The sequence below is a fragment of the Bombus pascuorum genome, chromosome 12 (genome assembly GCF_905332965.1).
Source record: "Bombus pascuorum chromosome 12, iyBomPasc1.1, whole genome shotgun sequence".
NCBI lineage: Eukaryota > Metazoa > Arthropoda > Insecta > Hymenoptera > Apidae > Bombus > Bombus pascuorum.
Window position 1 is genome coordinate 5,474,671 of NC_083499.1, and position 13,138 is coordinate 5,487,808.

General features: G+C 38.0%; 1 protein-coding gene across 8 annotated transcripts in view; it reads right to left on the reverse strand.

Annotated features, from left to right (window-relative positions):
- The window catches only part of LOC132912762 (uncharacterized), a 54,276-nt gene that overhangs the window by 5,501 nt on the left and 35,637 nt on the right, over positions 1 to 13,138 (reverse strand). For 6 of the 8 annotated variants that reach the window (XM_060970459.1, XM_060970457.1, XM_060970462.1 and 3 more), the window contains 9 exons: positions 4,803 to 4,990; positions 4,574 to 4,658; positions 4,098 to 4,240; positions 3,183 to 3,312; positions 1,544 to 2,572; positions 1,321 to 1,456; positions 775 to 884; positions 504 to 636; positions 351 to 428 (listed from right to left, as the gene is read on the reverse strand). In XM_060970459.1, coding sequence (XP_060826442.1) covers positions 351 to 428; positions 504 to 636; positions 775 to 884; positions 1,321 to 1,456; positions 1,544 to 2,572; positions 3,183 to 3,312; positions 4,098 to 4,240; positions 4,574 to 4,658; positions 4,803 to 4,990 — 2,032 coding nt within the window. Of the gene's footprint in view, positions 1 to 350; positions 429 to 503; positions 637 to 774; positions 885 to 1,320; positions 1,457 to 1,543; positions 2,573 to 3,182; positions 3,313 to 4,097; positions 4,241 to 4,573; positions 4,659 to 4,802; positions 4,991 to 10,711; positions 10,993 to 13,138 lie in introns of all 8 variants that reach the window. The other 2 variants (XM_060970464.1, XM_060970460.1) reach the window with 2 other exon arrangements.

Here is a 13,138-nt window from a genome sequence, read left to right on the forward strand (position 1 = left end):
CCTAAAGAATTTTCTTTTTCTTTGAGATACGAGTATGTATTTGCGTGATTTAGAAATTTTGTACATCGGATAAAGCTTCTTTATGCGATAGAACGTCTGATATATGATCTCTATTTATCATAGATTTCTTTATTCGTATTTTATTTGCGAAACAAAATATTTGTGGTTTCTGGAAATTTCACGTACAGAACAAAGTTTTGAATTCCTATTGCATTCATATGTTATGGTATTATATAGCGTCTATATATTACAGACAGTTATTATTGAAAGGTTAAGCTAGTTTCTAATTTTGGATGAAACATGAAAATTTAGATATTTGTAGATCTTTTTCATATAATTTCGAATATCACCTTTTGATATCCGGTTCATGGGGCGCCAGCACGACATCCATATCCGCACCGTTGCTCTTTGGCAATTCGGTATGAATTCTGAACAAAAATATTATCCGTAGAATATTAGCCTTATCAAATTCGCATATGAATAAAGATTATTATAAATCTTACCCAGGAATGTCTGACGATCTTCTAGAGTACTGCCTCTCCAAAAGCCTCTTTTGAATGTTTTCCTGGCTATAGGGGTTGTTCTCGATAGGTGGTGCATTTTCCCACTTTTTGTGCTCGCGTTCAGCAATTGTACCTATTTTTTTTATTGCAAACAAGTTACATTTAAAACAACGTCTTTAATTATATCGACAGATACGTTGACTCTGAATTTCTAAAAAATTACGACGAGGATTGACATTGTAAAAAAAAATAAAACTGTTAAATTGATCACCTGGTCTCGGAGGAGTACCTAGCCGACCCTCTTCCTCCGGATCCTTGTTCTGCAGGGACAGATGCGAAGCCGATTCAGCTTTGGCAAACGCCACAGCCTGTCGGCACTTACTGCACAGTGGAATATTGAAAGATTGTTATAGTATCATCGGTAAGAAGAAAGTTCTTTACGGCGCTTCGCAGACCGTTGAACGGTGACGTTACGAAACGAACCTAGTTTCGATACTTTCGACGCGAGACAATCGAGAAATCTCGAATCTTACTCTTTTATATTCCATTAAAAATTTCTTTTACGTCAGCTCTGGTCGAGAATTTTCATTTACAAGAAAAGATAACTTTGTCAAAAGTTATAATGGTTGTTTTAAACTCGGTAAATATATTTTAAAGCCTCTCGAAGGCTATCATAAGTGAAAGTTCATCGTGGCACGTCCTTTTTAAGTTGAAAAATTAATAAAGATAAACGAGCGCAGTTAAATGTTTTATCGTCATTCGATACTAGATGAAGAGTCGTAGTGGTTACAAATGATAATACTGGTATTGATATTACCTTTCGTCATCCTCTATCGAGGAATTCGTTAATGGCGAAAACTCGAACGATTCGGACTTTGTCAAGCTATCCAAGTGTCTCTGAGTCGCGATATCGTAATGTTCGGTGTATTCGCTTTCCTGCTGAATATCTTCGGCTAATGTTCACAAACAAAAGTGAAATGAGTGGCAATCATAAGCTCATAAACTCTTACAACAGGTGACTACGTAGCTAAAATATTTACCATGAAAGTCGACTTTTTGCTGAGCAAACATGGTTTCCTCGTCTTCGAATGCTTCCACACTGTCGTCATTGACGGCCATCAGTTTTTTCTTCGCGCATTCCAAGGAATTCAGAACGATCTTCTCCTGCGAGATGCACGTTTTCTCGCTGTGAGGATTTCCCAGATTAATTTCCATGGAAATCCTCGTTGGCGTGGGTGTCGGTGTCTTTGGCACGTTTAGCTCACTTTCATCGGGCAGAATAATCGTCAAAGGCTTCGAATTAACAGAATTCGATAGATTATCCGATTCACTTTTCTTTAGCGATCGATCTACTTTAATGAAATTGTCCCCGTTGATTAAATTTCTCGTTTTATCCTCGTCGGATACATTGTTCGTTTTCTGTCGCTCCATTCCTACCTTCTTCAAGCCGTTACTAATTACATTTATTGATTCTGAAACAGGTTTCTCATCCTCAGTTTCGACTCTCTCCAATTTTCTTTTCACTTCCTTCTCCTTAATCTCTTTGGCTTTCACTTCTTCGTTTCCCTTTACACTTTGTTTATAATCTTCTTCTTTTTCCCTCTGTTTCTCTGCTTTCCTTTGGTCTTTCACGCGTCTACGGTCAGTCTTTTCCTCATCAGATACGTATACGTATCCGCCATTGGAAAATGAATTCACATCATCCTTCTGCAACGAAAAGTCGTCTGACGAATTTAAGTACTCCAGACCATTCTCGAACTCCTTTTTCTTCGGAGATCGTGGCACGACGCTGCTTATGGCTTCCATTAATTCTTTTTCTATCTCTTCGTCTGACTGTGCCGATGAACACTCGGACAAATCGGATGTGTCTTCCGCGTCCTTGTCACCGATTAAAGCCTTGAAATCGGCGCTAGGATGAGGCACCAACATGGCCACAGGGTCAGCTTGGCTTTGAACTCTCTTCTTTTGGAACAACCAATTCTCTTCCCACGATTCGATCGGAGAAACTAAACCTATGTGCGTGGTCGTCGTGTCTGGATCGTCCTGACTATCCTCCGATTCTTGACAAGCTATGGTAATAAAAATTAGGTAATTAGAAAACAATGACAATGGGATTCACGTTGGGTTTCAGGTTTCATCAAGTGTAAAGTAAAATAATATAAAGAATAATTCTAGATGCTGCTCGCTACAACATTTCTTTTCGAACAAGACTCTCTCGTCTTCTACTTATTACCACGTTTTTAACGATTGTTGTCTTCTTACGTTGCACCACACATTCTAGTCCACTCGTGCTTTCTCCGAATTGGTGCTCACTCGCTATCGGTCTAACGCAAACAATTCGCTTGTTCCTCAGTTACTCGTCTTTCACACGTATTTTCACTGCCGCCACAAATTTGACATTACAATAAATTATAATAAATTGTAGTTCGATTTTAACATTTGAATAACTATTTGAATAACACGATTTGAAAACTATAGACGACGCTATAATACAACTGATCGGAATATCCAAACTTAATTGTGTTATATCGCTTCCACACCATCAGTAGAAATGTTACATATGCAAATGTTACTGTTATCTTATCAAATTCCTAAAGGTGAGCGACCATAAGAATAAAAATTTCAATATAACATTATCAATGGAATTAGATGAACGACACGTGGATAAGCAGCACTTACGATCGATAATGTCCATTCCAAGTTCAGGAAACGGAACTCGATGGGCGTTCTTAATGGGCAAGATGTCATGTTCCCTATGATCCTCGTCGGACGCATAAGTTGTCGTCACTTCCTCAATTCTTTCCTCTATCTGAAAGATCAAACACACGTGTCATTAATAAACTGTAGGAAACGACCTCGATGAAGTCTGTTTATAGCTTTTTGTGTTTTCTTTCTTTCATTTTTTTTTTTTTTTTTCTCTTATTGGTTGGGACCGGCGTGCGTATTTCAAAGTGGGACAACGGTTCCACTTCCGGTGCTTATCATTCGCGAGTAACACGCTTATCGACTGAGAATCACCCAAGAACCTACAAACCTAGTCGCGAAATTACACGAAACGGTTCATTTTTCCAATCGTAATTTTTCATATCATGTGCTAGATCTAAAATTCAGGCATGTCCTCGTTACTTGGCTCTCATGATTATTCATGCTGCTGTGATTGTTTTCAAATCGAGTTCGTTAATCTGTGGTTCAAAGTTTCAATATTATTTATTTATTTATTTAAGCTACGTTCGTTGGACAAGAGAAGTAGATATAGGTTTCACATTTAACAATGCAAAAGTTACTACAAATATTAGTCGACTATGAATTTATAGCATTTGGCTTGTTTAAAAAGGTGATTTCAAAAGTTTGATTTTGCTTGATTTTGAGTTGGGCTATGTTGGCTTACTCAAATTACTGGAAAGTCTCCATATTAGCCATGTTACTGTAGTAAGCTTTTCCAATTGTTTCGAAATCAAGATACTCAATACAAGTCGAAAGACTCAGTAGGGATCGTATCTACATATTTCTTCGGAAGAGTTCTCGTTTCTTTCGCAAATTCTTCGACATTCCGCCAAGGTCATAAGCGACGTTCGCCATAAAAGGATCGCTTACCGTGAGAGATAATGGCTCCGGTTGGTTTCTAACGCGTCTCGAGCAAGACGCACTACAGTCACTGCTACAATCATCCTGAGACAGTGGTTCCAGGCTGCTGCAGCCTTCTTCCACACCTTCGTCGAGACCTGCCTCATTTTCGCCTGAAATACGAAGAAGGAATCTCTTTTGAATTGCTTACATCCTCTTTCCTACATTTTCTTTGCTTAATCATTTAACGTTAGAACTGCCTACTCGCGTTGTACATATAATATACCATATACATGGATGATTATAATTAATCATGCCACATCTCAATCTCAATAGTGACATACTCCATTATTATGTTTCTATATCATTAAATGTGAGCATTAATTTTATGAAAACCTCATCTTCCTATATACTAATTGCACAAAAAACAACCCAAAATCCATCGTTTGTGTTTAATTATTTCTTCTATTCTTATTTATTCTTTTCATACAATCAAAGGAACATACTTAACGCACACTTAGCGGACACTGGTTTTCCTGGGAGAACGTTGCTATTGCCGTCCACCTGTTCCTTTTGGAATTTCTCGATGACCTAGAAAATCCAACGTTCGCTCATCGATTTATCCTCTCTCGCTCGATCCACGAGCGAATACCAGGAATTCCATGAACGGAGCCCAAACACCTCGAGGGAATGCCCCCGAGAGAGATCAGACTCCGAGAAATGAATATTTGTAACCTTGTTGAGTATCGCGGTGGCGAGTATATCCTCGTAACTGTCCTCCACGACGTTCCGTGCCTCTGGAGCATTTCCGGACACACCGGAACCACCGAGGCCCGGCAACTTCCTCGCTTCGTCCACGGCACGCTCCACGATCTCGCGCAGCGCCGTGTGCGCCATCGTTGGCGAATCCGTGCTTGGTTTGTCTGCGAATTTTTATAATATCGATTTTTGCGCTCTACGTTACAGTAGGGTCTATTTGTTAGTTGTTAAGTTTGTTGGTTGTGAATACGCTTCCTGCCAAAGTGTTTGGGAATGTTTAAAGGGTTTTATGGCAGACGTTCCATAGATTTTCTTTCGGGTATTTAGCTTTTTTGGGTCTTGATAGGTTTTTCGCGAAAATTTTGGACACATTTGGAACATCTTATGGTAGATGTTGTGTAGAGTTTCAATGTGACTTCGTAAGATTACGATAAGTTTATTTATGGAATATATGGTATGCCTAATGTATTTATGACGTTTTTGGGGACATTTTGTGGTAGATGTTTCAGTGTAAAACCGTAAGATCCTGGTGGGTGTTTCGATAGGTGCGAAAGATCTTTGCGAATATTTGAAGAAATTTGTGATGGATGTAGCACTGTGTTTATTCTATTCTTCGGCATTTTTGCAAACGCGTGAAGATTGCTGTGGTAAAGGCGTCCTACTTTAAATTGAAATATTCGTGTTCGTGAAATTTCCGAATCTTCCTATGTTTATTTACGGCGTGACAAAGTGTTGGACGATAAAAATACTCGCGCCAATATAAACTCTTCAAAACTATCGAAGAAGTCATTGAACTTAAAATTACCATTTCAATATCTGTCATCGCCAAAAGAATTCCTGACAGAAACAAATTCTTGAAAATCGCCTATTCATCCCTCCATACTCATCGATCCATCCTTCTAATAAACCTCAATATCCACTACGTCTATACGCGAATGTGGAAAAATGTAGCAAGACGTACGAATATTAGAGAAAACTTTGATTATAAATTATCATAATTTATGAACATTAGAAATCTCTGAAAATCGATTTGAGGAGAAACCTTATCGAAAAGGAAATAGATGACGCGAAAGGGTTAACGAGCAAGGCAGGACAAGAAAAGCGGTACGATGGCGTACTTTCATCGACGCGGTAGCTACGGTATTGGTAATGGATCGAGCGATGAACGTCTCGTTTGGCCGCGTACGAACGACAAGCCAAGGTAATTTCACCGGTTCCCGGCCTTGTCAGCTATTCCTCATTCTTCTTTTGCCTGTCCGCGTGCGCGCGACCGAGAGAAATTCGACGGGGACGACCTGCTGAACTCTTTTCGCGGGAAACTTCGAGCTGTGACAGCGGGGACGCGTTCACTCAGAGGCTCAGAGGATCCATACTGCATCTGTTCAACCGGTTAGATAGTTGCAATTGGTCGAGTTAATGTCTTGTTCGCTCTATTAACAGATACACGAAAGTATTTCAACACTCAGCACAGAAAACTTTTACGCACATAATTGCGTGTGTTCTATGAAACACGCAGTTTAAAACCTCATCAGCACTGGCACAACTATGATCATTATATTGGTAATAAATTTAGATCTTTGATTTGAAGATGTATATAGAAATTGGAAGATACTTATTGCAAACATACATTTGGTAAAGAATTAGTATAATAAATAGTCATTTCTGTGAAATATACTTGTACCAAATACCGTGTAATTTCTAATACATCTTCGGATTTCCTTCAAACTTGATCAATATCAGCATGGTAGTCGAGTCTCATAAAATTGCTAACGAAATTTCAAAATGTTTCACATAACACCTTTAATACATTAATGAAAGGTTCTTACAGGTATTCGAATACCTTCGTGAGCCTCTGTACAAGCTGAAGATAGAAGTTCGATCGAAGTTCTTCGAAACTATGAGGATTATAGGCGTTGAACAACCTTCCTTTAACTATTCACCTCTTTATACTTCGTTTAGCTTTATTTTACGTCTTCACACTTTCTAATTGTTTAGAGGACTGCTTCAAGTTCGTTTCAGTGATTCACCGCGATAATCTTGAAAGAAGCGTTTAATGGAGGATTAGTAATACGACAGGTTGTTCGTTGTTTCATGATTAATGCGCGATTCTACTTGAGTTCCATTCGCAGTTTATTAACGGCGATTGAAGTCTAAATTTAGCGCTCAGGCTGATTTGCATCGGCCTGTACGAGCAGAAAGATTTTCCGCCAACTGTGTTTCCGTGTATCAAACGCACAGATTCCGATGGTCGATGGGCTTTCTAACCCTGGTCTCTCGCTACAAGGTGAAGGTCGCCTACATTTATTTTCTGCCTACTTAACTATCACCGGTTCGTTCAACAATTTCCGCGGCTATTCATTAGCCTCACCATAGCGCGTGATCGTCTCTTAATTAATCGAATTCTTCCATTACTCGAGTATCATTCTGCAATGAAATTCCATTGATAAATACACGTTCCTTATCTTCTTTTCCTTTTTCCTCTCTTCATTTTATTTTTCTTGTTTCGTCGAACGAGTTATTCGAAAGCCACGCTGGATCAATTCTACAAATTAAAAGTAGAAAGAAAAGACGATGTTGCAACTATTACAATTATACAGTTATCGTGGCTTCTTGCAGTAAAATAAGCGTATGGATGCGAGTGTTTTGTTCCTTCACGTACTGAGTATTAGCCATGCGTTTACGTAACGCAATTAAGAAATTAATAAAAAGCGGAGTCGATCGGTTTGGCTTCTGAGAGGTTAAAGTGCAAACGTCATCGATGATGAAGACCGTGAAAAGACCCGTCCCCTTGTCTATTACTTCTCCATCGATGATTTTTTCCTGCACGACCTTCGTTGCGCTTTTTCTTCACACTTTCAATCAATACACTCGGTAATATTCATAAATTGACGCAAACGTAGCCCAGCCAGCGATAGAACTGTATATAAAAGAGCGCTGCCTTCGAAGGATGATCGTATCGATGATCGATTACGACCGTTCGCGTTTTTGCGAAACGCGCTGCCCATTATTCGTGGCGGTTCGCTTTGTTTTTCCGAACTTTCTAATGGGCGAGTCAGCGGGAGGGAATTTCGAAAGGGAACGAAATCGTTTCCACCCAGCTCGTAACGCTTCATTTCTGATTTGTGAAACGTCGAGCAAACGAAATCGCGCGACAATCGGCGAAATCGAGTCGCGAATCGAAAATGTGTACACCGCGAAACGCGTCTGACGCAATGAAATTATAGCGATTATCGACCTGGACGGGCGTAATCGCAATGCAGAAAGGTTTCTCCCTCTGTCAAATTAATGTGCAATGCGATCGATCCAGGGAAATCGTGTCTTCTCCATGGTTGTTAATTTAATATTTCTCGAAACGATAGCATTCGTGCTTTGAGCTTCTGGACTTTGCTATCGACGAATTTAGATTATGAATTTAATACCATAAGCATGGTTTAAGAATTTTTCACGAAAATAGAACAAAACACGCGGTGATTATGATTGTTTCGCTTAAGAGTGATTATCAAGTTTTTCACTTTAAGCTTAACTGATAAGATTACGATATAGTAGGGTTGTGAATGTTGTCTATTGGTTGCACGATAATAGCAATCGAAATGTTTCTAGCAATCTAATATTTAAATTGTACTTGTTGGAAGAAGAATTGAGATTTCATAACCAATAGCTAAAAAAAAAAACTACAAGTTTCATATTCAAAAGTACGGGAGTTACTACTAATATTAATTGACCATGGATTTATAGCACGTATAAAAACATAATTTGGCTTGATTAATCTCGTATTGGTTTCTTTAAATTACTGAAAAGTTGAGCTATCCGCTTGTTGCAGCAATCCTTTCAATTTTGATATTCGGGTTTCATCAGTAAATTACGGCTATTCCTGCAAGTTCACGATTTTATGTGAACAACAAAACGAAGAGATAGAATCTGAGCAAAGATTCGTTTCGCTTGTTTAAATATTATAAATTGCATAATGAATACGTCGTTTTGAATATCTTCTTGTATATTGAACATTACATATCTACTCTTGAATATTGTAATATATGCCTAAAAATTGTTTATATCTTTATGATTTACGTCAATGTATAAACACGCTCATCTTTTTCATAACAGCGAGGAAACGGGGATTTGGAAGACTGGTTTCTTCGTTATTTTTCTATAATTACGAGTGAATTTAATCTTGAAGATGCGAGAAAAATATTCTTTACTATTTCATCATGAAATATTTTCCGATAGACGCAAACCAAGCAAGTTGCGAAGGACTTTTTAAATCTAAATCACGTTCGACCTCGTGATCTGTACGCCGTTGAGTAAACCTGAATCGTTGGAGATAAAAATATCGAAAGGGAGGGTAAAGAGATTCGACGAGTAAGAGAAAATTATTCGAAATGGAAGAATCATACGATTCCTCTGGTGATGCGACTCGTGATAATCTTGCGACCTTATTGAAGGCGAAAGACGTGTTATCGTGGTGGCAGCTGTGTCAGTTGTTCCTTTGAATCGATCACAATCGAATAATCGAATCGGTGACAATAACGCACCGATTGTCACCAGCGAGAAATTGTATGGAATTTTTTCTCATAAACTATATTATCTATGTGACAACTATGTGAGTACGCAGAATGCAGGTAGAAGATTTATTTAAAGAGAAGATATTTATCTCGAAAGAATTTACGAAGAAAGAATTACAACAATGAGAGTAGAACGAGAAATCAGGAATGTTAAATAAATTCTTTCTATCGATTTTCCACAAATTTTATTATTTATACACGTAATATAATTTCTGTAACGAGACGTGTATTTATTTAAAAGAAAGAATTACGACATTGAATGGAGAACGAATCCTCAAGAAGGACACTAAATAAATTCTTTTATGTTATTTACGTTTACCAAGATGACAATACGGGCACACGCAACATAGATATAAAATCTATTTAAAAAGAGAAATTACAACAATGGACTACACCGAGCCATCAAGAAGAACGTCTGTTTCGAAATGTGTCGGAGGATGATTTTTCTCGGCTTCTCCTCATGTTTCTTTTACGAAACATCGTAAAATGTTATTACAGAATGTCCTGCGAAATTGTCAAAGAGGAGAGGAGGCAAATCCTCTTCGTGACAGATTATTACGTGCAATCGAGGAACCGTGCCAGGGACACGCGAATAGTTGGCCGGTGACAATTTGCAATAACCGCGGCGAATCTGTGCCGATGATGCTGCTTTCACGAATGCAAACTGGATCGAAATTTTATAACCGCTCTACTTTGCATATCCTACGTTCTACAGATTGGAAAAGATTATATCAGTTGCATTCTATCGAAAGTTTCTCGACTTGTCCGTAACTCGATTTGTAATTACCTACAAATAGACTGTGAATGTATATGCGTTTATGGGAAATTGAAAAGCGGTAAAATGCGTAGAATACATAACATGAAAAAGTATATGAAACATCCATCCACATGATACTCAGTAGGCGAAATAAATGTTTCTCAAGTTCCATCCTTTTAGTGACCATAAAGATAGGCATTTGCATAAATATAAATTCAGGAACGTGATTGGCAACTTTTTATGATATTTAATAACTTTTCTTTCGAAACTATCATTAGAAAGTGAAGTCACACGTCTCACGTAAGTCCAACTTGTTATCGATGAATATCATTGGTATATCAAGTAAATATTTGGTTTGAGAAAACTTAAGAATGGAGCGAAAAAAATCTCGAGGCATTTAATAACACTTTTCTATCGGTTAGAGAGTTGCGTATTGAAAGTGAAGAAGTAGATTTCACGTGAATTGAATCGCAACCTATTAACATACTCCCACTGCTTTCTTCTACTAATACCATCCTTTTACTAACTATTCAATTTCAAGTTAAGACAAAATTGGTAATATTTACCATTTCTTACGGTGAACAGCACGTAGATGAAATAGGCGACGATCAGGCCGCCGATCAGTGTCAGCATCTCCGCGGTGAGTTCCAGCAACATTTATTACGCGTTTCACATCGTATCTCTGACTGATAAGCTAGCAAACGATTTCCTCGCACTTTCGACGTAACGCTGTTTTATCATTACAGGTAGTATTCCGGTAACACTCGATATTCTGATTTCCACGTTTCATTCAATCTCTCTGACGTCCGATTTAAACGATCAATTTGTCCACTTGACTAATCACGATCTAGAAAAGAATGCCAAAATTCAACGAACTCTTGCAAACTTCTACTTATTCCACGCACTGTAAATAACGACGTATTCGACGTTCTTTCTTTCGACGTAATTATGCGAGATACCCAGGTACACAGAAGACAAGATCTCGACGATCATCCGAGGAACAACGTTTCCGTCGCGTTAGTCGAATATATTTCCTGGCAGCTATAACTTTCTCGTTTTCTCATGATCGACTAATACCGGAAGCCCACACGAGCTCCGTGCATCGCTGTTTACAGCCGTTGGTGATTTCTCATTATTGAGGAAAAAATTACGCGCTGAATTCGGCTCACGAAGAACTCTCCATAATTCCACCACGATACGCTTTATTTTACTCTTTCCTCGTGATAATCGCACTTTCGATCCGTCGAATCGATTACACGCTGCTTAAGTCGTTAAAAATAACAGGTCGTTTCCTTCTTTCTCTTCGATGACGATAAATTCTTCTCTCGCAATAAGTAAAGGAGAACGTCTTGAAGAATGATTTGATACCATCGACAATTCGTGATTACAAACAACTGTGCAGCTGTGTATACGTTTTATACGCGAATTGAGACGACATTGCACGCGTACGTTTGAACACGTGCACGGCGCGAATATGATCGAACGACAGACGCAGCGAGAACCTTTAAACCCTCATTTGAATAGTTGTCTGACGACGATCCCCTGAACTTTGAAATTTCTCGCTGGAAATGGAAATCTGTTTACGTGTCTATCATCAGCAGGTTATCTTTGCTATCGTTACAATTGTCGTCATCGATAATTACATCGACTCCTGTTTTCGTTACACTACAATGTTTTTGTTGAAAAAAATTAAAAGACAAATCAACGTACGTAACATAGGAAACTAACGATACCATGTACATGGCTTTCCGAAGATATTCGAACACATGTGAATACTCTTTATCAATTTATTATCTGTATTATACGGAACGTTTTGGAATTTTATTAGCCTTGTTACGAGATACGATTGTTCTGATTATACTGGTCAAGATCATATATGTTCACGATTCACTGTATACGATGCTGTATGTTGATTTTTTAATATATTAAATAAATTTATATTAAAAATATTTATATGAAAAAATGTTAATATATTATGTCTGCAATAAATATTTTGTAATTTCGATACACATTTTCAAATTCGTTTAAAGCTACATCAATTTGATGATGACAGTCGTGTCTCATTACAATGCTAATGAAATTTTAAAATGTTTTATATAATAAGATATGTGCATAATAATTTTCGAAGGTAAAGTGTTTAAGCTGCAGTATATTCATTCGAAAAACATTTATTCACCTGTTTTATCAAGAACAGAGAGAAAAAGGCGAAATTTATGTGCGTGTCGTTTTACGGTTAGTCGAATTGCACTAATCGCTGTTACCTTTTTGTAGCTGAGCATTTAATACTCGCAATCATCGTAATTACCACGGTGGCGATTGCGTAATGTCGTGTAGATATTTCTTTCTATTACTTTAATTTAGTTGCAGCTCCGTGTGTTTCTTAATTTTAAGCGGATAAACTGGCAAAGACACAAGAAAGTATGGTAAGTTTTTTGAAAAATGAGAAGAAGAAGATTATTGAAATCAAATATCCAGGATGCAAGCTGTACAAAACTGTTCGTAATATTGTCTGAAAAATACTTCGAAGGCATTGCGGAGTAAAGATCGAACAGTTGACGCATGGCTTCGTTGTGTGTCTTATCGAAGCCAATTATCGTTTTTCCAGTGCGTAGTGAACGCCGTCTATAGCAGGTAAAGATATTATTGCGAAGCAGTTAGTAGTCTAGCGGTCGATTCGAAACTCGTACAATTTCTAAGGCTTCTTCCGAATCCTCGAAAACCTTAAAAATCTATGTTTCCCCACTCAAATGCCAACTACCAAAGTGTAACGAACAGAGTAAATTGCATTATCGGCTATTAATCAGTTCATTGAATTTCAAATACCTTAAAATACCATGGAGACGGTGTTAGCTTATCGGAAGTAGATCAAATTAAAAGGAAATGAGATAAGAGACCAGGAAGTTTATTCCTAAATCTTTCTACTCCGACATCAACTACTGCGTCCATCGAGACACATCCAAATCCTGGTTGAACAGAGATAAAAAGCCTGGTGT